Here is a 26,947-nt window from a genome sequence, read left to right on the forward strand (position 1 = left end):
ATTGATGGTTTTCATTGCTGATTTTGTTTGGTTTGTGCAAGATGAAAAGTGTTTCATCTTGAGGGGAGTCTGAAGGATTTAGTTGTTATTTTGTTATTTCAGTTTATTTTGTATAAGGATCATTGTGGTTATTTGCCTTTGATTATTATGAGCATGCACTTGACACGTGCTTACCAATTGCTCTTTTGTCTGTTTCCTCCTCTATATAGTGTAATCGTTGTGACTTGTTTGGTTAATAAGAATTCAATCTTCTTCCCTTCTTCAATATTTTTCTCTCAATTTATCAATTTACCTTAAATTATGAAAGATAAGATATAGTAAAATACTATTTATTTTTTATATTAATAATTTTTATTTTTTATATTACTCATTAAATTGAATCACTGTTATATTAAAAACTTAATTGATAAAAAAATGTAATTAATATTAAATTCATTATCAATGGTAAAATAAAAAAAATACTTTAAAAACTAAATTCGATAAATATTATGAAATAGGTGTTCGCTTATGAAATAATTTTGTTTATAAAAAATGAAACAATTATCACGGAAATATTTAAATTTAATCGGTTTACCCGTAAAATGGATGGATATTAAATTACCAAATTTATTTTATTTGGGTATTTTAACCCGAGACCGGTCAATACCCGATCTAACCCGGTCAAGCATGTGTTGCATTGGAATCCCAATTGACACCAGTAATGTTAATCCACGTGGTTTAGTTTAACTGGCCCATTCTCTGGAATCCAATGACGCTTTTTTTCTGTTATAAAACTCATAACAGAGTAGCTGCTTTCTTTGCACCACCTCCAAAACAGAAAAGAAATGGCGCCAAACACCCACCCTACCTTTCGCTATTCCATGGCATTTGGCGTCTCCGCTCTTCTGTTTCTTGTCTTTCTCCGTCCTATATCCGCCGTTGGCCACGACTACCATGACGCTCTCAGCAAGAGCATTCTCTTCTTTGAAGGTCAGCGCTCCGGCAAGCTCCCTCCCGATCAGAGACTCAAATGGCGCCGCGACTCTGGCTTGCACGACGGCGCCTCAGTTGGAGTAATGTCCTTAATTCATTTGCATCTTTTTCTCTAACTTAGCATATTGCGTTCCTTTACTCTACAGTATACATGTTAAAGTAGTTAGCTAGTGGAGTCGAGTCCGAGAAATTAAGCTTGTTTGGGGATTACTTTCTTGCTTTTATTTTGGAGATTATCGTTTCCTTTTAGATTAGCATTGTGATTATTTTAATTCTGTTCCAGAGAGATTTAACGGGAGGTTACTACGATGCCGGAGACAATATAAAATTCGGGTTTCCGATGGCGTTTACGACGACTTTACTTTCATGGAGCATAATCGACTTCGGGAGAAACATGGGACCTGAGCTGAAGAACGCCGTTAAGGCCGTTAAATGGGCAACTGATTACTTGTTAAAAGTAACGGCAGTCCCTGGCGTTGTTTTTGTTCAGGTAGGTGATGCTTACTCTGATCACAACTGCTGGGAGAGGCCAGAGGATATGGATACGCTTCGAACGGCGTACAAGATCGATGGATCCCACCCAGGATCCGACGTGGCTGGCGAAACTGCTGCTGCATTGGCCGCCGCGTCTATTGTGTTTCGTTCACGTGATCCTGCATACTCCAGATTGCTTCTCAATCGAGCCGTTAAGGTACGTCACTGTCATACATACTGTATCAGTTCCCTGTTTGGGACTCTGATATATCCTATACATGGATAATTTTCAACCTCCGTTAATTTTGCGATACTAGATTTTTTACTTTGCACAATTAAAAACGTAACCTTATTTTTGTTTTCTTTTCAGAATTTATCTTGCAATTCAAAACGTTGCCGTTTTTGTAAAAGTAGTTGTCCTATTGTTTCTTTCCGAATTTGCTGTTCCGTTGAAGCTTGAATTGCAATTATTGGTCCCTTTATACATTTACTAGGAAATAGGAATTTAAGAAGATTTATAGGAAGACGAATTAATTTGTCTTAAATTGGGGTGTGGGGCATGTACTGTAGTACTAGTGTATTATGCTGCCTTTTTGGATTTAGTATCTATAAACTACTCCATCCCGTTATCACATTTCATCAAACTACACCTACTAGAAAATATTTTTTTATTAAATTTATAGAAAATAAACCTTTATCCCTTATTTAATAATTCTCATTTTAATAAGATTCGTTAAAGTAAAATATACTATGCTCATACCTAGAATGACAGAGTAATCAAATAATAAACTCTAATATAAAGTAAAATAAATAAAAATTAAGTAGAAAACTTAATCCTTAAAGTGGCACATATTTGCGAAATAAATAAAAAATCTGTTTGCGATAATTATTTGGAACCGATTAATGGAATATTTATTTGGAATAATTTCTTTTACTGGTTATTTATGACTAATATTGTCTTTAATATAAATGGGCCGGGTATTTTTGTAATTGAAGTAACATGCTTATTGTTGGGAATGAAAGAATTTGACCGTTGGTGTGGGAAACGGTTATATTTTTTAGGTGTTCGAGTTTGCTGACAGACACAGGGGAGCATACAGTAGTAGCCTGCATTCAGCGGTGTGCCCTTTTTACTGTGATGTGAATGGTTACCAGGTAGGAACGCCGCTAAACCCTAGCCGTTAGATGAGCATAAGAATCACTGATTTAGTAATAATATATTTACAGGACGAGCTGCTGTGGGGAGCAGCATGGTTGCACAAGGCCTCACGCAGGCGCCAATACAGAGAATATATAATTAAAAACGAGGTTGTGTTGCATGCCGGAGATACCATCAATGAGTTCGGCTGGGACAACAAGCATGCTGGCATTAATGTCCTCATTTCTAAGGTAAATCTAAATTAAATATCCTAATCTCCCCATAATTAGTTGTTTATGATTAATTTGAAGTATTTGCTGCTTAATTAGGTCTTAATTAATTGTATCATCATATGATTTTACTTTATATGTGTTGTTGCTTATCAAACCAATGTGTGTTTGTCCTGGTGTGGGTGTTCCTCGTTCCTCCTCCTGTCTTGTGGTATTTGTTTGCTATGTGGTGACTTTATTTAATCTGCAAATTTTATAAAGTGAGAAATCTAGGTGTGTCACGTGGTGAGGAATAAGTAGATAACATGACTGACGGTAGGGCATGTTGAGTGGCTCAGTTGGACCCACCTCATCTGTTTTGATAAAGAAAGAAACAGTTAAAAGCTACTGTAGTAAATTAGGGAAAGCCTAGATCAACGGGAAAACGGTTTAGGAAAACTTGAATCATGAATCGAAATAATGGCTGTATGTATCCTAATGTTATACTAATTCGAAAAAGAAATTAAAAATTAAAAGGATAAGAATTTTGATGATTGCACATGATTAGAATAGAATTTGTTTGTTTCATGTGAGGAGGATGGGCCAATCTGGACATTCCTTGATAATTAGAAAGAGATTACCAAAAGTCAAAAAAAGCCATTAATTAGAATAGAGAATTGTCCTGTCCCTTCAATTCAGAACCTCAAAGTCTATACACAATTCATTTATAGATCTGACTATGTGGGTCCGCATATCACTGTGCTGCATGTGCCCAAAGTCTGGGGCTTCGATTCTCCCCATACTCTGAACCACCCCAGCGTCCTTTCCCACCTTTACTTTTCTTGAAACTGATCCTTCCTTTGCTTATCACAACTTTTTTGTTTTCTCTTTTAGAATGGACTCTGTAACTCATTACTCATTTCATACATATAATCTGTATCAGTGAAACACATTAATACATGACATAAAGGAATGTTACATATAAGAGGAAATGAAATAACTGCTCTAACTACTCAAATAAGAATAGAAAAAAAAGAACATAATTACTATTTTCTTTTTTATGTATTATATCAGGAAATACTTGAATAAATAATAATAATAATAAAAGAAGAATTTTTGGGTTGGTGTACCATAATGCAATACATTGAAATTAACATATAAGACAAATTATGAAAATGTTATAGTATTTTGTGACTTGTTGACAGGAAGTGTTAATGGGAAAAGCAAACTATTTTGCGTCTTTCAAGCAAAATGCAGATGGGTTCATTTGTTCTCTATTGCCTGGAATTTCCCATCCTCAAGTTCAATATTCTCCAGGTATTTCCTCTTATAAAAAATATAACCATGTTTGACAGCTAAAACAAAACACACCAGGGAGAAAAGCATATAATAATTTAGTGGAAGCACGTGACTAGTTACGTTTGTCAACTCTGCTCTGCAACAGTCAGGGAATTATTGTGCTTTTTTAAGTGTTCAAGTCATTCAGAATTTAGAAACTAATACTAGTATTGTTTATGTTGGAGAAAAGGTGGATTAATCTTCAAGGCTGGAGGAAGTAACATGCAGCATGTGACGTCACTATCATTCCTGCTTCTAGCCTACTCAAATTATCTAAGCCACGCCAATAAAATAGTGGCATGTGGAGAGACATCAGCCACACCTGCACTTCTCAAGCAATTGGCTAAACGTCAGGTACACCCACATTCACATAACATTACTTGAATACAGAAAAGATAACGGCTCGTATACATTCTTATTAATGGGTGCAGGTGGACTACATTCTAGGGGATAATCCGTTGAGGATGTCATACATGGTTGGGTACGGGGAACGATACCCGCGGAGGATACATCACAGGGGCAGTTCCTTACCATCAGTGCAGACCCACCCGGCCCGTATTGGGTGCAAAGCGGGTTCTCGGTATTTCTTGAGTCCAAACCCAAACCCAAATGTGCTTGTTGGAGCAGTAGTTGGTGGGCCGAATGTAACAGATGCTTTTCCAGATTCAAGGCCTTATTTCCAAGAGTCGGAGCCCACAACTTATATCAATGCTCCATTAGTGGGCATACTTGCATTCTTTTCAGCCCACTCTTAGATTTCTATTTCCAGGATTCCTTAATGTAATGTAATATAAAGTCATATTATTAGTAGTGGTGTGGTGTGCAAAAATTGCCACCCTCCTGTACTGCCTACCTATTCATGTCGCATTTTCAAATTCTTCCTAATTAACTAAACAGACTTTGCTCTTCCATTCCTCACTTTTATTTTCTCATTTCCTTCTTTTTACAATTATTTCCTATAACTATGATCAAATAATTATAAATCAGACAAATCAGTTTATATATTTTAACTTATTTTTTTTGAAAGGTTAACTTAATTATTCTTTCATCTCTGTTGTGTACATAGTGTGAATATATTTTTAGGATTTTCACTAATTACATTAAGCTGTAGTTCGGTTCATTTGAATAGATTAGGAATGACATTTCACCTATTTGATCCTTAAACTAAAACTTCAAAGTCAATTAGGATCTTAAACTATCAAAATCATCAATCAGGTTCTTGAACTAAATAAAAATCATCAATTGAGTTTTCATCCTATCATAAAATCAGAAACTATGACTATAATTATAGATACAAGATACATATTTTATTGTTTACATTAAAGGCATACAAGATAAAGTCAATTAGTATTAAGCCTATAATAAAATGAGAAAAATATTTCAGTTAGCGTGTAAAAATTTAAAAAATAAAGGAATAAATGAAGAATAGTTGTTGATCAAATCAAAGAAAACAAGTGATTCATTTAATTTGAAGATAGCAAATATTTAAAGGCGAACCCTTTGAATGTTGAATTGTCTTTCCGCGTCAAGAGAAATTAATAACAATAAAAACAAAAGTAAACGATATGGATTGATTGCTCATCTATATATCACTTTGATACAAACCAAACCACACATATCATCACTAATCTTTCTTAATTTTTTTCTGATTCCAAATAATCATCATCACCATGTATCCACCACCACCTGACCAAGATTTTGACGGCAAGAAGAACTACCCAAACTCATCGGCACCTGTTTTCCAGGATGCTCCGGTCACCGGAATTGCAGTAAACCAGCACTATTACAATCAGAATCGTCAGTATCACCGCCAAGGAGAAGAAGGAAAGTGGTCGTCTGGCCTTTGCCACTGCTGCTCCGACTGCGGTACATGTAAGTCAGATATCCTTTGACATTTTCTACTTCTATTTTCATATATTACAATTTTGATTTTTTCAAATTTGGATCTATTACACCTCAACTCAACTTGCTAATTTTAGATGGAAGTATGTCTAATTTTTTTTTTTTTTTTTTTTTTTTTTTTTTTTTTTATGAGAGGAAGTATGTCTAAATTAACAACTTCACATATATGATAGATGGAAGTATGAGTATGTGACAAAACGATAAAAAAAAAAAGTTATAATTATATACAAATTTATTCAATAATATTATATTAATTAGACGGAGACCGTAAAATATGCTCTCTAAATTTTGTGTTCGCTTATTATACTATATTTAAATATGTCTAAATAGTTAAAGTAATGGATCACCTTAACCATTTAATTAGAGTTCAAATTTTAAAAATGAAAATAGAGTTGCAATTAAAATATTTAGTGAGAAAGTTTATCTTCCAAAAACGATCTACCCGATTCAAACTGTGATTAGTATGTAGTATCAATTTAAGATACAGGATAATTAGATCAAAAAATATATATCATACTATGGTGGATGAAATTAGCATCAATTATTATTATTTTTCATTGTTGAAATTGAGATATGCATGGATGGCAGGTTGCTTGACATGTTGGTGCCCATGTATCACTTTCGGAAGGATTGCTGAAATAGTAGATCAAGGAACAATTTGTAAGTATTATATATATCACAAAGAGACTATTTTTCCAACTTGTAAGTATTAAACTTGTATGTTTTGGTGGGATGATGCAGCCTGTGCAGCAGCAGGAGCAGTGTATGGAATATTAACATGGATAACGGGATGTGGATGCTTGTATTCGTGCTTGTATAGACCTAAGATAAGGCATCAGTATTTGTTACAGGAGACCCCTTGTAATGATTGTTTGGTTCATTGTTGTTGTGAGTCTTGTGCCCTTTGCCAAGAGTATAATGAGCTCAAAAATCGTGGATTTGATATGTCTATTGGTAACTATATCTATTCTCACTAATTCTTTTTATTTTAGATAAATTAATCATGGAATTAATATTTGAAATTAATATTTGAAGGGTGGCATGGAAATATGGAGAAGCGGACTGGTGGAGTGGCAATGACTGCCCCCACTGCACCAATGTATCAACCACCCATGACTCGATAGAATCAATATGTATCTTGTTGAGTCACGTGAGTTTTGAATAAATCTTTGTGTATCTTAAGGTTTTCTAGTTATTAGGAGCAATAAGGTGTTTGTTATTATCTAAACCTAGACTCTTTCCTGTAATCACGTTATCTCTGATTCTGAGAAACGGTAGCTATTTTTAGCTTTATTTGTTTTTGTAATGCTATTAAAAGCCACTATTGTTTCAGTAAGACAAATACATTTGAAATTTCTCATTGTGTTCAACGTTTTTAAACATTTGGTATCGGAGCCTTCTCAAACATGCATGATTGAGAGAGAAAGAAGAGAGTTTCTTTGAGAGAAACAGGAAAGAAGAGTGAACAGAAACAATAATAACACCTTAGTTCAACCTGCAATTCCCAATTTTGATGGCTTTTATGAACATTGGAAAAAATTGATGGAAATTTTTCTCCGATCAAAGGGGTACTAGAGCTTAATAAAATATGAAATAATGGAGATTCCAGCGGGTAAGTGATGCGCCTCAGGGCTGTCGTCCAATTGAGGCTCACTAAGGGATAAGTGTACCCCGTCGTTATCAAGTAATAATATGGACAAGTCCAGGTATCGAATCCACGGGATTTACTCTTGCAAGTATCGAGCTATTAGGTTTCTAATGTTATCTAGGCTTTGGGGGGGGAGGGGGGTTGAGATTGAGTTTGTTTAAATTAACCTACTCCTAATTAAGTTATTCTATTCCTAGGTGATCTTTTAACTATCCAATTACCTTGAGGAAAGCGTGATGATACGATAATATAGAATTCAACCTAATTCATTAATCAATTGATAACCTAATCTTTGTTGCTTTTGCCTAAGGCGATTAACCCTATTAATCCTTCTGTGGTTCCTAGCGCGTGATTCCCTTGTAAGGCTGAAACTAACTCTAAGGCTCAGAAATTTAGGCTTAATCTTCTATAGGGTCGTCAATCCTATAGGCTATGACTAGGTCAGATTCAGCTCGCAATATGTGCCAAGTATATGTTTGGATTTATGAATGAGTTAAACCAATTAAACAAAGCGTAAGACAAAGATTAAATCATACAGTTAATTGAACAAAACAAGAAACTGAATTTATATTAAAGATGAAGAAACTTGTCACGAAGATACAATGAGCCTAGGATTCATAAACTGGATCAGAGGTAAACAAAATATGAAAAGAGAAGAAAATCCCTTTTACGTAAGGGTGAAACCTTGAATGATCCTGGGGGAGCAGAGCTTCGATATTCTTCAATGGTGGATGGAAGAGGTGGAAGGGATTCTTTAAGGAGGAGGCTTAGGGTTTTTACAAAAGATAAAAGATGCTATTACAAATGTTACAAATTCCTATTTATAGTTGTAGTTCGAAGCCTAAACCTAATTGGATTTGTTTCCTGTTGCAGGTGGAGAAGTCGGGGGCGAAACATGGAGTCATAGGGTTGGGAATCAGTCAAAAGACCGAGCTGGGTGAGCCAGCTCGTCGAGCTAGTCTTTGACAGCCAGCTTGGCGCGAGCTTGCCTCTAAGGGCCAGCTCGTCGCACTAGCAGTGCCAGCTCACTGAGTTGGCCTATAATGGCCAGTTCGACGAGCGACAAACGCCCAAACGCACCGAGCGACTGCCGAGGGACCATGAGATGCGATTTTTGCCTGAAATTGTTCCTATTTTGACCTGCACATACACTAAAACTCCAAACGACGTTAGTTCAAAGGCTAAATTGACCCACCAATCGCTAGATTTGAGTAAAAACTCCATTTGGTGTGACTATTGGTGGATCATTTAGCTATAATAAATAATTGAAAGTTATCATACGTGCTATTTTGGCAGCATTTGCCCAAAAACAATCAAAAAACGACCTCAAACTAAAAAAGTAAATAAAATATATATAAAATCTAACTAATACGCAAACATGCATAAAAATGCGAGAATTGCTCGCTTATTGAAGGAAAACTAAACTAAACTATCCTAAAAACCGTACCTAAAGATAAGGGTTCTTGACCCCTATCAATAAGGAGCCTTCAGAAGCAGAAACAAAGCTCATTGGAGAGCAACAATTGAAGGACAAGAAGGTGAAACATGATCTCTATAAGGCAATAGATAGAAAATTCATGGAAACCATCCTCAATGATGATACATCCAAGCAAATTGGGGATCTAAAGATGAAAGTAGGAGAAACTCTAAAACTGAATTCGAAACTCTAAAGATGAAAGTAGGAGAAACTATCAATGCCTACTTTGGAAGACCACTTTTCATTGCCAAGAGGATGAAAGCATGTGGAGAATGCCTCAAGGAAGTAGACCTCACAGAAAAGATCCTTTGATCCTTAGTCCCAAAATTCAATTATGTAGTATGTTCAATTGAAGAGTAAAAAAATGTGGATCTTTTAAGTGTTGATGAACTCCAAAAGTTGTCTTATAATCCATGATCTGAGGATGAAAGGGCCAGTTGTAGAAGAACCAGCCTTGAAAGTCATGCATGAAAAATAATATGGATGAGGCAAAGGTGCTAATAGGGGTCGAGGAAGAGGCATATGTAGACATCCCTTTTACAAAGATGATGTGGAATGCTACAAGTGTCATAACTTGGGGCACTTTCAATATGAATGCCCTAATAGAGAGAAAAAATCTCATTATGCTGAAATTAATGATGAAGATGAGATGCTTCTAATGCACAAGTAGAGCTCAAACAAAGAAAAAAGGGAAGCAATTTGGTTTCTCGATTCCGATTGCTCAAATCACATGACTGGGAACAATGGGTGGTTCACACAACTTGATGAAAAGTTTAATCATTCTCCCAAAACTGGAAATGATTCCAAATTGATGGTAATGGGAAAATGGAGTATCAAACTGGAAGTTAGAGTTTAAGCTCACATTGTAAAGGATGTGTTTTTATGCCTGATTTGCGTAACAATTTGCTTAGTATATGTCAATTACAAGACTGAGGCATCACAATTTTGATGAAGCATAAAGTTTGTAAGTTGTACCATCTCACCCGTGGTGTTATAATCAAGGTGTAATGACTACAAATAAAATGTTTATAACCATTGCAAACATTCTCATAACACCATACTCTTGCTTTAACACTCAAGTTGAATAACTGGGTGAGATTTGACGCAAAACATATGGGCACATGAGCTACAAAAATCTTTCTTTGCTGCACAACAAAGAGATGGTTATAGGGCTTCCAATTATCTGAACACTAAAAAATGCACAAGTTATTTTCTAGGAAAACAACACAGAGTAGCCATGCTAAAGAAAAGAAAATGGAGAGCTACCAAGCAATAAAACTCACCCACTCTGATATTTGTGGTCCCATCTCACCAACTTCCTATAGAAAAAAGAGGTACACATTAACTTCCTTAGATGATGTTAGCCCAAAGCTATGGGTCTATTTTCTAAATGAAAACAATGAAGTGTTTATAACCTTGAAAAATTTCAAAATAATGGTGGAGAAAGAATGTGGTTGTGAATGTGCAGTGTGAGAACAGATAGAGGAGGAGAATTCAACTCTAAAGATTTTTTTGAATTCTGCAAAACGCAAGGCATTAAAAGGCATTTTACTACAACATATGCGCCTCAGCAAAACGAATTTGTGGAGCGTAAAAATTGTATAATTCTCAACATGGTGTGATGCTTGCTTAAAAAGAAGGAGATCCCCAAAATTCTTTGGCCTGATGTTATCAAATAGATTTGTCATGTTCTCAATCAAAGTCCTACCACCTCATTGAAGAATAAAACTTTAGAAAAATGTTAGAGTGGTTTTAAACCTAATGTTGAATACTTCAGGGTCTTTGGCTGCATTGGAAATATGCATATACCTGATGCTAGGATATTAAAGTTAGATGCCAAAAGCTAAAAGTTAGTTTTGATTGACTACAACAAATAGTCCAAAGGATAGAAACTAATTAATCCCTCGACAAAGAAGGTAACCATCAATAGAGATGTGATCTTTGAAGAGAATGAAAGATGGGATTGGGCAAAAACAAAAGAGGAGAATAATGATGTACTTGATTGAGGAGAAACAAATGAAGAAACTTACAATCATGGAGACGAAAGTGGAGAAGAGGCAGATTTAATTGAAGAAAATACAACAGATGTAGACGAAGACACCACCTCCAATGATGCATAAAATTTCAACTCGAGCAGGGATGTTCAAAACTAAAAAAAAAACATATGAAAAAACTTGCTTATAATTAAGGAGACGAAAGTGAAGAAGAAGGAGATTTGAATGAAGACAATACAACAGATGCAGATGAAGACACCACATAAGATGATGTAGAAAATTCCAGCTCTAACAACGATGTTTCAAACTCAGCAAATTCCAACTCCACTGACATTCCAAATTTGTTGAACTACAAACCCAACAATGCCTCAAATTCATCTTCTTCAATTAGAGAACAAAGGGCTCCGGACTATTTAGAAGATTACACAAGTGGAGAAGGACTCTTTTAAGATGAGGTACAAAACTTTGCTTTATGCATATCTGCTGACCCTTTTTTCTATGAACAAATAACAAAATAAAAAAGATGGAAAGATGAAATGGACTTTGGAATCGAATTAATAGAGACAAATCAAACTTGGAAGCTTGTAAAGGTCCCTTTAGGAGTGAAGGTGATAGGAGTTAAGTGGGTGAATCCAACAAATTTGAATGACAATGGTGAGATTGTCAAATGTAAAGTGACTCGTGGAAAAAGGTTATGCTCAAGAAAAAGGAATTGTCTATAATGAAGTCTTTGCCCTAGTAGCAAGATGGGAGTGATTGCATTGGCAGCTAAAGATGGTTGGAAGTTGTTTCAACTCGATGTCAAAAGCGCCTTTTTATACGGAGAACTAAAAAAATATGTTTATATTACTCAACCACAATGCTATGAAGTGAAGGGAGAGGAAAACGAGGTGTATAAACCAAACAAAGCCTCCTAGGGCTTAAAACATGCTCTAAGGGCGTGGTTCAGTAGAATTAAAGGGTACCTTATCAAAGAAGGGTTAGAAAGAAGCTCATGTGATCCTACTCTATTTGTCAAAAAACAGGAGAATAAAAAAGTCTTATTATAAGTCTTTATGTTGGTGATCTTATTTTTACAGGCAATGATTTGTTTATGATACAGGACTTCAAAAATCAATACCAAAACTTCTTAATAGTACATGACTTACTAGAATCGGCTTCGTGAAAGGAAGGAGGTGAAATTCTTTCTCCTTTTCGCATGAAGAATGAGTTTGAGATGACTGATCTTGGAGAGATAAAGTATTTCTTGGGGGTGGAAGTACATCAAGGCGTCAATGGCATTTTCATCAGTTAGAAGAAATATGTCGGTGAAATGCTTGAAAAATTCGGGATGAAAAGCTGCAACAGAGTCAGAAATCCAATAGTTCAACGGAACAAATTATCAAAGGAGGAGGAAGGTGCTCAAGTAGATGGAACTTTGTTCAAACCGATCGTAGGAAGCTTATACATGACTGTCACAAGACCAGATTTGGTGTACAGTGTATGCCTTATAAGTATATTCATGTACAAACCCATGGAGACACACATCTTAGCAGATAAAAGAATTTTGAGATACATTCGACTACTGCTGAATTTGGCATCTTTTACAAAAGGGGTCGCACAACTAAATTAATGGGTTATGCAGACAGTGATTATGCTAGTGATATAGATGATCGAAAGAGTACTTCGGGCTATGTTTTCGCATTAAGTGGGGCAGTTATAGCTTGGGTGGGCATCAAAGAAACAACTCGTAGTAACGCTATCAACTATAGAGGTAGAGTATATTGCAGCTTTATGTACCTGTCAAAATGTCTGGATTCAGCGAATTCAGAAACAAATTGAAGTTACACAAAGTGACTCTGTTAATATTCTATGTGATAATTCTTATACTATCAAGCCTGCAAAGAATCTGATATTTCATGGGAGAAGTAAACATATTGATGTAAGGTTTCACTTTCTAAGAAATCTTACAAGTGACGTGTCAATTAATATGGAATATTGTGGCATGAATGAGCAAGTAGCAGATACCATGACAAAACCTTTGAAGCCTGATCTTTCAAGAAACTCAGAGAAGCACTTGATGTTCGAAGCATCTTGGGTATAAACTAACATATTGTATGCAAGTTTAGTTTAAGGGAGAGTTTTACTGATTCACGCGAGTTTTGAACAAATCTTTGTGTTTGTTAAGATTTCCTAGTTATTAGGAGCAATAAAGAATTTATTATTATCATCATCTAAATCTAGTCTCTTTCCTGTCATAACGTTATCTTTAATTCTGAAAAACATTAGCTTATTTTTAGATTCATTTGTTTTTGTAAAGCTATTTAAAGCCACTGCTTTTTCAGTTTCTGTAAGATAAATACATTTGCATCTTCATGTAATTGTTTATTGTGTTGAACGTTTTATTAACATATCTTTATTTAATAAATAATTATTGTTTCTTAAAATGTCGTGTGAAATTATTGATAAAGATAATTAAAAAAAAATCATTTTTCCTTTTTCTCCTTGTTATTTTGATGGGTAAAGATAAACTTACATATTTTTTTTATTAACGTATGAAATCATAATTTTTGTACTTTTAATATTTCAAGCAAAATCAATTTTACTTCTACCTAACAAAATTTGAATGAGTTGGTTGGATCGTCATTTAACTCATATCAGACATTTTAAACAAATTTATCCATAGTTTCATAGATTTTGGCAATTTATAATTGTGTTAATAACATAACAAAGATTTTAGATTTTTTTTATGATTAACTTAACATGTATAATTATTGCTTAAAAAAACATGTATAATTATTGAAATTTGGATAAGTTGTTTTGTAGTTGTGTTAGTACAAGAAATATTTTCGATATAATTAATATTTGGAAAGTATGATGTAATAATAATTAAATAACAGATCAAATAACAGTAAATTGGTCTATTTAAGTTTTTGCCCTAGGTATCAAAACGTTTCATATGATATATGTTAGAAGTAAATTTGTATAATAAGATTGTTAATAAATTTTAATCTTATCTTTATTTTATTGATGAGGCTACTGTGTTTTAGCTGTTGCTGATAGGTAATAGATATCAGTTTTTTTTTTCAGCAAAACAACATATATTTCAAAGTTTTACCCAATACTTTCTATTTCCTGTGCAATATTGAAATGTAAAAAACAGACAAAATATGATATTTCATACCATTAAAAGTAAATTTATATAATACAATTTTTAATAAAAAAAATTTTGGTCGAAACCAATTTTTAATAAATTTGAATCTTGTCTTTTATTTTATTGATAAGACTGTCTTTGTTAATTTGGAGTTGATTGCACAGGAGTGATTAATAAGATACAAAACGGTTGAAAATTGCAAGGTGCAAGTGGTTAGATGTGATGGATTGATAAAGTTGTGGTAACAACATTAATTAATGTTTATCCACACAAAATTAATATCTGCATTATCAGACTTCATGGGATTAGGTCAACTTCCAAAATGTCATGTTCATATATAATTAAATCTTTTTTTTTTATGAAACTGATCATGTTTCTTTTTTCTTTTCTTTTTTCATGAAATTTATATTTAATTGATTCCTTGATACATTAAACTAATAATTATATGATATTTTGGAAGTACAGTTTTTTTTTTTTTTTTTTTTACAGGACTTTAAACCTCGTTGTCTTTTTATTTTATTTATGTTTTTGGTGATAAATAAATATATTTGTGATGCATAAATATAACTTTTACAGGCGGAAATGAATCGTTGAAAACTTGATGATCTTGATATGATGAAGATATTATAATAGTAAAATTAATAACCTTGAAATGAACATCCATATTCTTATGATGAATGTATTGATTGGGGTAAACTTTATCAATGGTGTACAATCTTTGTCTAATTTCACATTTTGATGTATAATTTTTAATTTGTCTCTGATAGGTGACATTTCATTTTGGTATACAGCAGGTAAAAATGACCGGTCAACGCTTGGTCAATGCGCCACCTCATCATTTTTCAACTACACATTTAAGAAATGGGATTCACTTCTTATACAATTACTAAAATAACATTCTCACTTATTTAATTACTAAAATGCCCTTATCCCTTCCTTGCAACTCCCTTTCTGCTTTGTTATAAAAAAAGGAAGTTGCGTAAATCAAACTCCCTCTTTGGATGAGCACGAGGCTTAGTCAAGTAGAACCGGGTTGTGCTGCTTGATGCTCCGATCGAAAATAAATCAGTACGGACATGCCGATATGACTGGATATGTGTTAGAAAGGTCAATCCCTCCCCTACGACACCAAAAAATCGGGCCAAACTTCTAACAAGCCCGCCCGCTTCCATAGAACAATATCGTGGAAACGTAAACCTAAGTGGTATCATATCATATTGGATCCTTAGGAACCATCACAAGTACGACCGACCTATATTTGAACGAAAATGTTGTGTCGTCCAGCGGAGCCTAGAAGAAGGCGACTCACGCAAACAGCTGGGTTGGTTTTGCTATTCCTTTCTAGGTCTCCCACCTATCAAGACTCTCAAACCCTGTAGGATAGTTGCCTACCTACTCCGGCTCATCTGTTTACTTGAGTTAGACCGCTTGCATCTTACCTTACATCAAGAGTCCCTACCCCTATCTTTCTCCATCCCGTCACGAGCAATTGAATGAGTTTTGGGAAATGTGAAAGAAAAAAAGATGGATGCCCACTCTGATTAAATCAGTCACATCGACCATGACTCAATATCTATATCTCGGTTTTTCCCTAGAGTGTTGGGGTAATGGGTTAAGGTTCAGTGTGGAAAGGTCTTCTTATCTATATGTCTTTCGTAAAGAAGTCTTTCCCACTGTAAAGGTTACCACAAATGGCTCAAAAATAACTGATATAAGGACTGCAACTGACTCGAAAAGGCAACTTCAACTAGCTTAAGCTTTCATACTTTCTAGCGGATCGAGAACATAAACATAGAAAGCTATTGCGCTTGAAAAATGATAGGATCCACAGTTTTCTCCCAGTTTTTTACTTCTCGCTCTTTCAGCAAACTTTCGGGTAACTATGAGTCCCCTACCTCCGCACCTTTGGTCAACCTGCTTTACTCCTTGTCCCGATCTTCTCGCCTCGATCCCCGGTAACAATACCCCATTAGAGCAAGTCTGTTTTGTCCCCCTCTCCTGGGTGGTTTGGTCGAGCATATTCCGAACCTATTGGCCGAGCTAATGCGTTCCTACGGTCGAGTAACCACATACCTTTTAGTCTCATAACTTGTGTACCTCTCTGCTAAGGAAGGCTTTGGCCCATTGAATTGCATTTCACGAGAAAAACACTGTCAAATTCAATGAACGAAAACTTTCTTTTTTAGATTCTACTAGAGTCGTAATTATAGTTCGGGAAAAAAAATTATAAGAAAGAATCGACTCTTATTCTAAATGAATTTAGAAATTCATTTTTATTTTTAAAAATCACTTCCTTTCTTGGTGTTAAAATATCTTGGTGTTAAAATAGGAAATGTGATATAAAAATAGAGAATCTATTTTTTTTACAAGCTAAAACAAAAAAGATCACAAAAAAGATCTTGGAGATTTTTTGATGCTTACTCTTAAACTCTTTGTTTACACAATAGTTATATTCTTTGTTTCACTCTTCATCTTTGGGTTTTTATCTAATGATCATGGGCGTGATCCTGAACGTGAAGAATAGAATAAAATTTTTAAGGGTTTTGTTGATTTTAAAATATTCTTAACATGTTATTTATTTTTCTCTAGACGTCGAATTGAGTTTCATTCTCCATTTCTATTTTGTGTTTTTTTTTCATAGTGTAGAAGTTTCAGTTAGTTTTTTTACCTTAATCTAAAAAGAAATTATTTGAGTTTTGTGACATTCTACTTTTTTTTTTTTGAAAGAATACTGCAACTTTTATTGATTAAACAAGGGTAAGTCCCTTCTGATTACATTATGTAGCCAAACAGGGAAAGAATATGAATAAAGAATATTAGCGTTGGAACGAGCCTGCCGAGCAACTGTGTGAGCAGCCTCATTCGCTAATTGAGGAACAAAATTGACTATGAATTTGTCGTTTTCAGTCAGATAGCTCTGGCAATCTTGAATAATTGCACCGAACTCCGATCTATCCTGTGATGAAGATTTAAGTCTCGCCACTATAATCTGTGAGTCCGTTTCAAACTCCACCATCTGCCAGTTTGATTCAGAAGCCCAGATTAATGCTGTTCGAAGAGCAATCGCTTCAATTTCCCTGGAATCCTTTGTACCTTGGTAAACCCCACTGCAGAACGCCATGAATTCCCCTTTCTCGTCTCGTAGTACAGCACCGATTCCGCTCTGGTTTGTGTCTTTAAAATTAGCACCATCAACATTGCACTTAAGGTATCCTTGTTGGGGCGGCTTCCATTTAGCGCTACCCACTACTGGTTTTATCACTTTAGTTCGTGTAAAACGCTGTCTCGCCTCCCTCCATTCACTGATCTGTTGTTTTATCTCCTGTACCCGTCGTTTACCATCGACAGCATCCCCATTCCACAACGTGTTGTTCCTCTGTTTCCAAATAGCCGATAACACGCAAAGTGAATCCTCCATCAATTTTACTCCTCCATTTCGACCAAGGGATAACAGCCAGCGCCCTATCTTTCTCTCTGCAAACACCGGAGCCGACAGTCCCACGAATTGCCAGCAGAGCCTCGCAGTCCGACACTCCCCGAATAAGTGTGCTTCGTCTTCCTGCCCGTCTTCACACAGAACGCAATTTTGGTTAATTTGGACGTGGTGTGAGACCAAATTAACACGAGTAGGCAAACATCCCGTACCCACTTTCCAGGCAAAGGTTTTTAGTTTAGGCGAAATCGACATATTCCACAGATCAGCCCACCCTTCCATCGCATCCCTGTTATTTGAGACACCATCTACAGCTCGATACCCGGATTTTGATGAATATATCCCGTTCCTTGTGTATTCCCAGATTAGCGTGTCTTCCCTACTCCGAACTGGTGCAACTATCTCACAAATTTTCTCCGCTTCAAGCTCACTAAAACAGCCAAAGACGCGATTCCTATCCCAAATGCGTGTTCCTGGGATAAATAGATCAGATACCACCATATCTTCCAACCCAGGTATTGAATAAGAGTTGATTCTAAAATGTGGAATATTGGGTACCCAAGGATCGTACCACACCCTGATACTGCATCCATCCCCAATCCTCCATCTTAACCCAAGATGAAGAAGATCAAGTGACCCCCAAACGCTCCTCCAAACAAAACTAGGATTAGTGCCTAATTTGGAGGATAGAAAAGACCCATTAGGGTAATATTTGGCTTTGAACAATATGCTTATCATCAATTGAGGATACTGAATCAACTTCCATCCCTGTTTCCCAAGTAATGCTAAATTAAACATCCTCAGATCTCGGAATCCCATACCTCCCTGATCCATGCCATCACACAGTTTTGACCAGTGGAACCAATGGATACTTTGTTTTCCGTCAGCTTTCGAACCCCACCAAAAGCTGTTCATCATGCGCTGTAACTCCTCACATATCCTCTTTGGAAGGAGAAATGTGCTCATACAGAATGTAGGGAGCGCCTGTGCCACGGATTTTAGCATAACAGCCTTTCCTGCATTTGACAAGAACCGGAAACCCCAACTCCCAAACCGCTTTCTAAGTCTATCAATCATGAAGCTGAACAAGCTATACTTTGATCTACCAATTAGTGAAGGGAGACCTAAGTATCTACCTGTATCAAGGGGTGTCACTACCTGGGTAATTTCACCAATAGCCTGTCTAAGATCTTGCTTGACGTTTCTACTGTAGAAGATTCCTGATTTATTCAGATTGATAGCTTGTCCCGAAGCAGCTTCATATTCACCCAGAATCTCCATAATTGTCTCAGCCTGTTCAACATTAGCACCGAAAAAAAGAAAACTATCGTCAACAAAGAAAAGATGTGTTATTGAAGGTGCCCCTCTGCAAACTTGACAACCTCTAATTTGGTTTTCTGCTTCAGCTTTCGAAATTAATTTGGAAAGCACTTCGGCACAGAACAGAAACAGATACGGTGAAAGCGGATCTCCTTGTCTTAAACCCCTCCCTGGTGATATAGGACCAACCAATTCTCTATTAACCGATACATTGTATGATACAGTTTCTACACACAATCGCATCCAGGCAATCCAATTCTCATGGAAACCCATCCTCTCCATCACTGACCATAGGAAATTCCAATCAACATTGTCATAGGCTTTACTAATATCAATTTTCAACGCTACTTCTCCTTCAGACCCTCTTGTGTGCCGCTGCATATAGTGGATACTCTCGAATGCAATTTGCACATTGTCAATAATAGACCTTCCAGGGACAAAAGCAGATTGGTTTTCACATATAATATCAGGAAGGATAGTTTTAAGCCTATTAGCCAGTACCTTCGCTATTATCTTGTATAGCACGTTACAAAGCGAAATAGGTCTTAAATCTTTCATTGACAAGGGGGTGTCACACTTTGGAATAAGTACCACCACAGTGTCGTTTAGATTTGCAGGGAACTCACCCCTTCTCAACCAATCTGTGCAAATATTGAATATATCAGTACCAATACTCTCCCAAAAATGCTGATAGAACCCCGGATTCAATCCATCGGGTCCCGGGGATTTATCCGGATGCATCGAGAATGTAGCAATTTTGAACTCGTCTATTGTGAAGTTGCCTATTAGTGTATCATTCATCCCATTTGTTACTACTCGGTTAACCACACTAATTGTATTATTTTGAGCAACGTAAGATGGAGAAAATAACTCGCAAAAGTACTCACAGACATGGTTGCCGAGCTCCCGCTGGTCGGAGATGAGATTGCCTCCTTCATCCCGAAGGCTACTGATCATGTTCTGCCTCCTTCTTGCTTTCATGCAGGCGTGAAATTTTTTTGTGTTTTGATCTCCATCTCTAATCCAGAAGGCTTTAGCTCTTTGGTGCCAAAAAATTGATTCCTGTTCCAGAACCAGCAGTAGCTGCCCCTGCGCTTCAAGATACTGATCAATCGACCTTCTGTCCTCTTTGTCCCGTAGCCTCGTCATTGTTGCTTTTAATCTCATGATCTGCTGTTTAAAGTTTGTTTTGAAGCCTGAGCTCCATCTCGCCATCTCCTTTGCGCAAGCTTCCAGTTTTGCTGTCAGTGAAAGCCGCGAATTCAATCTCCAATTTTCTCGAACAAGCTGGTCGAACCCTTCCTCCAATGTCCAAGCAGATTCATACCGGAACCGTCGGTTTCCAGCTCTTTTGACACTAACCTCCAATTGCATAATCACCGGTAAATGGTCGGAGTAACCAGCAACAGCATTTTTGACTTTATAATTTGGGAATCGTTCAAGCCATTGAGCGCTAGCGAGAGCTCTGTCTAGTTTCTCTCGAATCCAAGCTCCCGTGCCCCTTCCTCTCTCCCACGTAAATCTGCTCCCTTCCATAACAAGCTCGATTAAACTGCATTCGTCGACACACCTTGCAAAATCATTCATAAGGTAATTCGGATAAAATGCCCCACCCGCTTTTTCTTCCTATTGAATTATGCAGTTGAAATCTCCCATAACTACCCATGGGAGGCTTGATGATGAATGAATCAACCGGAGGAGGTCCCATGATTCACTGTGCCTGCTTCTATCGGCGAGGCCATAGAAACCAATAAATCTCCAGTGTCCCGCAGTTTCATTCTCAATTCTCAAATCAATGTGATGGTCCGAATACCCTCCAATTACAGCTGAAATCTTATTGTTCCATAAGATTGCAAGCCCTCCACTTCTTCCTCTACAATTCACTGTAAAACAATTATCAAAATGCAGTTTTCGTCTCAATCCCTCCATACGATTACTATCTACCAACGTCTCCATCAGGAACAACACGTCAGGATTGTAAGCCCGAGCCAACTCTCCCAACACTCGAACTGCGCGGGGGTTCCCGAGTCCCTGGCAATTCCAACTAATCCAACTCATTGCGCTCCGCGGGTCTGGTCCCCAGATCCCGTTACTTGACCGTTTTTTGACTGACCGGTGCAGTTTAATGTGTTGCTGGTTGACGATCCATCCATCCTGCTTCGTTTAGGATCTGCTGCTAGCGCGTCCTCCATCTCTTTATCACTTTGTATCTGATTTCCTCCCTCCCCTTCAGATTCTGAGTAACCTTCCCCCTCTGAACCTTGCTCCCTAAGCCATTCTCGCCCTACTTGCAATCCTGTTTTTCTCAGCTGAGCACGCAGGTGAGAGCCATACCTCCTTTCTGTAGGGTTATCAGGATTGTCGAATAGTAGGCCACAAAACTTGTATGTATGCCCAATGATACCGCAGTAGAAACAAAATTGTGGTAGTCTTTCATAACGGAAATCCACCCAGAAACAGGTACCTCCGGTTCTTTTCATCTTCTGGCCAGTACGAATAGGCAAGGTAATGTCGAGAGCTACTTTGATGCGGAGATAGTTGTTGGTCCCTTCTAACGTTACAAGTATAGTTCCAAGGGGGGGTTAGGAACTATTTAAAAATTTTAAGCTAGGGCAGACTTCTTTTTCGTGAGAAAAAGGTTTGGACAGCGGCGCTGAGTGAATAGCAAGATACTGGCTTAGTCAACTAGTGACTAGGTCAGTTTCTTTACTTGAGTCAGGAGATAGCACTTAGAGTCTATTCCTGAGCTCAGATATTCAATGCGCACAACTCAGCTTGACCTCTTTACTTGGTCAGTTTTTGTTTAAGCAAGCAATAAATATATAAAGGAGTTTAAGGTTAGAAATATGTTACTCAGCAGATTTATCCAGGTTCGGCCTCCAAGCCTACGTCCTGTCCCCGGAACACGTTCCGAGATTTCAAATTCTCTACTGAGCTCTTTAACGGTAGAGCATCAAACCTTTTACAATCTTAGCAACTGAGTATAACAAGAGTTCCTTCCTCTATACCTCTACTCAATCCTAATCTCTCGCTGAGTACTATAACCGAGTACTCAGCCTCTCCTTTCTAATCTCTAGAAATGATAAGTGTTTGTCCTAAACAATGATTGCTAAGACACCTTAGATGATTGAATAATCACTCTAGACTTTTACACAAAAGATATGAAATTTAGTGTAAGATTGCTTTGCTTTTTGCTTGCAGAACTTGCGTAGAAATTTGGTCAGCGTAATGGCTTGATCAAGTTTTGTATTGAATGAAGCAACTGATGGCTCTATTTATAGAGACGTCTGAGGTGTCGGTCATTTCGAATTTCGAAATAACCGTTGGAGGGAAACGGCTTCCTGTCGTTGTCATCCTGACTTGCTCAGAGCTCTCGGCCAATCAGATTTGAGTATCTTCTGTCCTCGGTCAGCTTTTGGTCAGCTCGGCAGAGTGTCTCTCCATTTATGGTAATGTCAACTAGACAGCATACTGTGTCGTCTGAACTTTACCCAAAGTGGAAACACTTTGTCTGGAAGTTTTCCTTAGCCAGCTGCTGTCTTGTACGCTTTGTCGAATCAACTCAGTAGCTTCGTCCCGAAGTTGTTCCCTGAAGGTCTTCTAGATCCTTTTTCCGCTGAGTTGCGTTTTTTCCATAACGACAACGTTTTGACATACGCGGGCCGAGTTGCCTTAATCTGTTTGACTTGGGCTTTGACTTCCGTATTGGGCTTGGGCCTTTTAAACTTTGTATCTTATAAACAATTTAACTCAACATTGAACAAACACATTAGTAGTATAAATCAAAGCATTTAAACTTAGTGTGTTTAGAATATGTTTTTAATTATACTTAAATAATTTTGTCAAATCAAAATTATGTGGAAAGGTGTTTCAACAAACTCCCCCATTTACTGAAGAGGATTAAACATACCAATGGCTTCTCTCAGTATGCTGAACTGTTCACGAGCGAGTGGCTTTGTGAAGATATCCGCAAGCTGCTCATCCGTTGGGACGTAGGTCAGCTTTATCTCACCCTTGAGTACATGGTCTCTAATGAAGTGATGCCTTATGCTGACATGCTTCATTCTGCTGTGTTGAATTGGGTTCTTTGATAGATCAATTGCACTTTTGTTGTCGCATTTGACCTCAATTGTCTTTGTTTGAACACCATAGTCTTCATGCTATTGCTTAATTCATAGGACTTGAGCAACACAGTGACCAGCAGCAATGTACTCAGCTTCAGTGGTAGACAAGGCTACTGACGCCTGCTTCTTGCTGAACCAGGATACAAGACAGCTTCCTAAGAAATGACATCCTCCAGAGGTGCTTTTCCGTTCTAGCTTGTCTCTACCATAGTCAGCGTCAGTGTATCCAACGAGTGTAAAGCCATGAGTGTTGGGATACCATAAACCTGCGTTCACTGAGCTTTGCAAATATCTAAGGATTCTTTTTACAACTATGTAATGAGATTCCTTAGGGTTAGATTGATATCTAGCACAGTAGCATACTGAGAACTGAATGTCCGGTCTACTGGCTGTTAAGTAAAGTAGAGAGCCTATCATACCTCGATACAATTTGCTGTCTACTGACTTACCATTCTCATCGGCGCAGAGGACAGTGTCAGTGCCCATAGGAGTGGATATTGGCTTGCAATTTTCAAAATCATATTTCTTCAATATCTCCTTGGCATATTTAGCTTGACTGATGAAAATGCCATTCTTTCCTTGTTTGATTTGAAGTCCAAGGAAGAAGTTGAGTTCTCCCATCATAGACATTTCAAACTCAGTCTGCATTTGCTTGCTAAATTCCTTCTTGCTGACTGTAGCCCTGAGCTACCAGCCTTGCTTTGTTCCTGACTACGTTTCCTTGCTCATCCAGCTTATTGCGGAAGACCCATCTTTTTCCAATGGTCTTCTGACTTCTTGGATGTGGCACTAGCTCCCATACATCGTTTCTTCTGAATTGGTCAAGTTCCTCTTGCATTGCGCTCATCCAGAATTCATCTTCCTCAGCATCAGCGAAGTTCTTAGGTTCCTGAACTGAGACGAAGGCTACATTGCTGAGGTACCTCCTGAGTTGGTTTCTTGTCATCAAGGTATTCTCAGCGGCATCAAGGATTGCACTCTTTGAGTGCCCTCTTGGAATCCTTATCTCTTTAGGTAGATTGATGTCTTGTGCTGTCTGTGTTTCAACAATCTCTGCAGGTGAAGACTGGTCAGTGAAAACAATATTTGGTTCACTTTTACCTTTGATCAGCCCTTGAGGGAATGACTCAGCGGCTGTATCTTGATCAGCGGGTGCTGAGTGTGGATCATCCTCGGTCAGCGGCAGATATCTTCCTACAGGGTTAGTTTTGTCGAACTCAACATGTACTGACTCTTCTAAAACTTGAGTTCGTTTATTGAAAACTCTGTATGCTTTGCTGTTTGTTGAGTAGCCTAGAAAGATAGCTTTATCAGCTTTTGAGTCAAATTTAGCTAGGCTATCTTTAGTGTTTAAAATAAAACATTTACAGCCAAAGGCACGAAAGTATCCAATGTTGGGCTTTCGTCCTTTCCAAAGCTCATAGGGGGTTTTCTTTAGTATAGGTCTGACAAGAGCCCTATTAAGAATATAGCATGCTGTGTTAACAGCTTCTCCCCAAAAATACTTTGGAAGCCTATGCTCACTCAGCATTGTCCTGGCTATTTCAACCAGTGTTCTGTTCTTCCTTTCAACAACCCCATTTTGTTGAGGCGTTCTAGGAGCAGAAAAGTTATGGTTGTTGGTCCCTGATAATTAGTTCCAAGGGGGGGGTTAGGAACTAATATAACTTTTTCTAGATTTAATTAAGCTGACTGGAAGTAATTTTTGAGAGTTTGTTAACTCTGCTTTTGGTCAGCTTGGTGAGATATGTTCGAAGACAGATTTAATCGGATGTTGACTAAAGTTGTCTTCTTGTGAGTTGAGAATTGACACTCTTGGAGGTCAGCTTCTAACTCAGCACCACTTATTTACTCAAGGTCAGCTTAGGCAATTTATATGCTGAGTAAATTTAACAAACAACACATACAATATAAGAGAGAGTTCAAAGATTACTCAGTATCACTTATCCTGGTTCAGCCTTTCTGCCTACGTCCAGTGCCCAGAGTCCTCCGGGCTTTTTGAATCCAATACTGAGCTCTTTAACGGTAGAGCACAAACCAATTACAAGGCAGTTGAATATGCAAGAGTACCTTCCTCTATTCGTCTACTCAACTCCTACTAAGTGCTACAACCCAGCACCTAGATTTCTTTACTACTGAAATGCTTACAACTTAGCACTCAGCTTTACTCTCTCAATATTGCTATTGATCACAGACTTGTTCCTTTTTGAACTAAAGAACACTTTAGATGATTACAACTCAATTTAGCATTTACACATAGAATAGAAACGTGGGTGTAAGATTCTTTTTGTATTTGAGTGCTTTTGAAACTTTCTCTCTTGTATTTTTCTTTTTTTATACTTCTAACTTCTATTTGTTTTGGTTCTTCGATTGTCCTTTTATAGACGGAAAACTGTGGACTTGATTGTTTGAAATGTCTTGACCGTTGCAACCAAAACGGCTCTTTCGGGGAACATTTTCTGGAAATCTTCAGACTGCACACCATTCCCTGCTTCTGTTTTACTTCAGTCGTCAGGTTGTCTTTTAGCGTCTGTTTTGTTTGTTTGTGACAGTTGTCTGTTTCCAATAATCCAACGTCCCATGACTCTCGGAATCAGTCTTCTTAGGTATCTTCGAGGTTCCAATTATTGGTGCAGATGATTGGCAGACTTTGTCTTTTAGTAGAACGGATCCTTCATGCTGCCCTGATGAATACTCAGCTCCGTTTGTTCATGGTTCATGCTGAGTTCCACCAAGGTCAGCTCCGTTTTGTTTAAACGCTCCTGACGAGGTCTTTAGCTTTAGTCAGCTTTGTTTTGTTTCTGACCTTTAACTCCACTCAGCTTCTATTCTGTCATGCTGAGTTCTTTGCTACTTAGCTTTGTTTGTGCTGACTTTTGTCCTGTCTTTTACCTTATATATTTTCGCACTCAAGATTCAACAAACATATTAGTACAATTAAATCAAAGCATCTAAATTTAATTGCCTCTTAATAATGGATGATTTTGTCAAATCAAAATCTTGTGGAAAGGTGTTTCAACAAACTCCCCCATTTTGATGTTGGCAAAATACATAATTACGGAACTCAGTTTTAAGTTGCCCCATGATTGATATTTCTGAATTGACTCCCCCGTAAGGGTTGCATTCATTTTGTCTTAAGCCTTCTAAGGTCTAATTTTATTAGGTTTGTTATATTTGTGTATACTGGCTTTACTTTTGGAAAGATGTTGTCTGTTTTTGAATTGTTTGTTCAAACTTGACTGGAAGAGAAAAGAAACTGATATTGGATTTAAATAACAGTCAACAACAAAACAACATTGGATAACAAAACATATTATCCTAAGCAGTGGATAACAGAAATAAAAACAAATAACAGGATATGGTTTGATATGGTGCCAACAAAACAACATTGGACAACAAAACATATTATCCTAGATTCACTTCTTCTTTCTTTGAGCTGAGGGGTCAATATGAGCAATGCCTTTTCCCTTACTCCCAGAGGCAGACGCAGTTCCTAAAGTTAGAGGCTGAGTTCCAGGCTGAGTTCCTCTTTTACTAGTCTCCCCCGTTTTGCCATCATCGGGTTTATAAAGGAAGGTTTTATTCTTGGCGGCCGAGGAGAGGTAGTTGGAATAGCGCTGAAGCCTCTTTGTGCTTTCTACCAAACTGTCAATGACAGGAACGCTATCGTCTTGGACGTGCCTGTGGACTCGAATGGAGCTACTTATCATGCTAAGAAGACATTCATGGGCTTTGCTGAGGCAAGCAATGGAGTTGGTGACCTGACCATAAGATTGATGAAATAG

At 37.3% G+C, this 26,947-nt stretch overlaps 2 protein-coding genes across 2 annotated transcripts; both read left to right on the forward strand.

The window, feature by feature from the left end:
• The first annotated feature begins 812 nt into the window (after nucleotides 1–812).
• On the forward strand, nucleotides 813–5,042 carry LOC136209974 (endoglucanase 8-like). The gene is made up of 7 exons (XM_066001614.1): nucleotides 813–1,052; nucleotides 1,256–1,663; nucleotides 2,509–2,601; nucleotides 2,674–2,835; nucleotides 3,999–4,110; nucleotides 4,322–4,485; nucleotides 4,563–5,042. Exons 1-7 carry the CDS (start codon nucleotides 825–827, stop codon nucleotides 4,884–4,886), a joined length of 1,491 nt encoding a protein of 496 aa, XP_065857686.1. The 5' UTR covers nucleotides 813–824; the 3' UTR covers nucleotides 4,887–5,042.
• Nucleotides 5,043–5,687: 645 nt separating this feature from the next.
• LOC136209976 (protein PLANT CADMIUM RESISTANCE 3-like) lies at nucleotides 5,688–7,388 on the forward strand. The gene is made up of 4 exons (XM_066001616.1): nucleotides 5,688–6,003; nucleotides 6,622–6,693; nucleotides 6,775–6,987; nucleotides 7,069–7,388. The coding sequence occupies exons 1-4, from the start codon at nucleotides 5,802–5,804 to the stop codon at nucleotides 7,155–7,157; spliced, it is 576 nt and encodes a 191-aa protein (XP_065857688.1). The 5' UTR covers nucleotides 5,688–5,801; the 3' UTR covers nucleotides 7,158–7,388.
• The last annotated feature ends 19,559 nt before the right edge of the window (nucleotides 7,389–26,947 follow it).

This window comes from Euphorbia lathyris, chromosome 10 (genome assembly GCF_963576675.1).
Source record: "Euphorbia lathyris chromosome 10, ddEupLath1.1, whole genome shotgun sequence".
In the NCBI taxonomy this organism is placed as follows: domain Eukaryota; kingdom Viridiplantae; phylum Streptophyta; class Magnoliopsida; order Malpighiales; family Euphorbiaceae; genus Euphorbia; species Euphorbia lathyris.

Excerpts from the sequence above, each read along its gene's own strand:
- LOC136209974 (XM_066001614.1), top strand. The coding sequence starts at position 825 with ATGGCGCCAAACACCCACCCTACCTTTCGCTATTCCATGGCATTTGGC. Across the intron at positions 1,053-1,255 it reads ACGACGGCGCCTCAGTTGGA|AGAGATTTAACGGGAGGTTA; the intron begins GTAATGTCCTTA and ends ATTCTGTTCCAG. Across the intron at positions 2,602-2,673 it reads GTGATGTGAATGGTTACCAG|GACGAGCTGCTGTGGGGAGC; the intron begins GTAGGAACGCCG and ends ATATATTTACAG.
- LOC136209976 (XM_066001616.1), top strand. The coding sequence starts at position 5,802 with ATGTATCCACCACCACCTGACCAAGATTTTGACGGCAAGAAGAACTAC. Across the intron at positions 6,004-6,621 it reads CTGCTCCGACTGCGGTACAT|GTTGCTTGACATGTTGGTGC; the intron begins GTAAGTCAGATA and ends CATGGATGGCAG. Across the intron at positions 6,694-6,774 it reads AGTAGATCAAGGAACAATTT|CCTGTGCAGCAGCAGGAGCA; the intron begins GTAAGTATTATA and ends GGGATGATGCAG.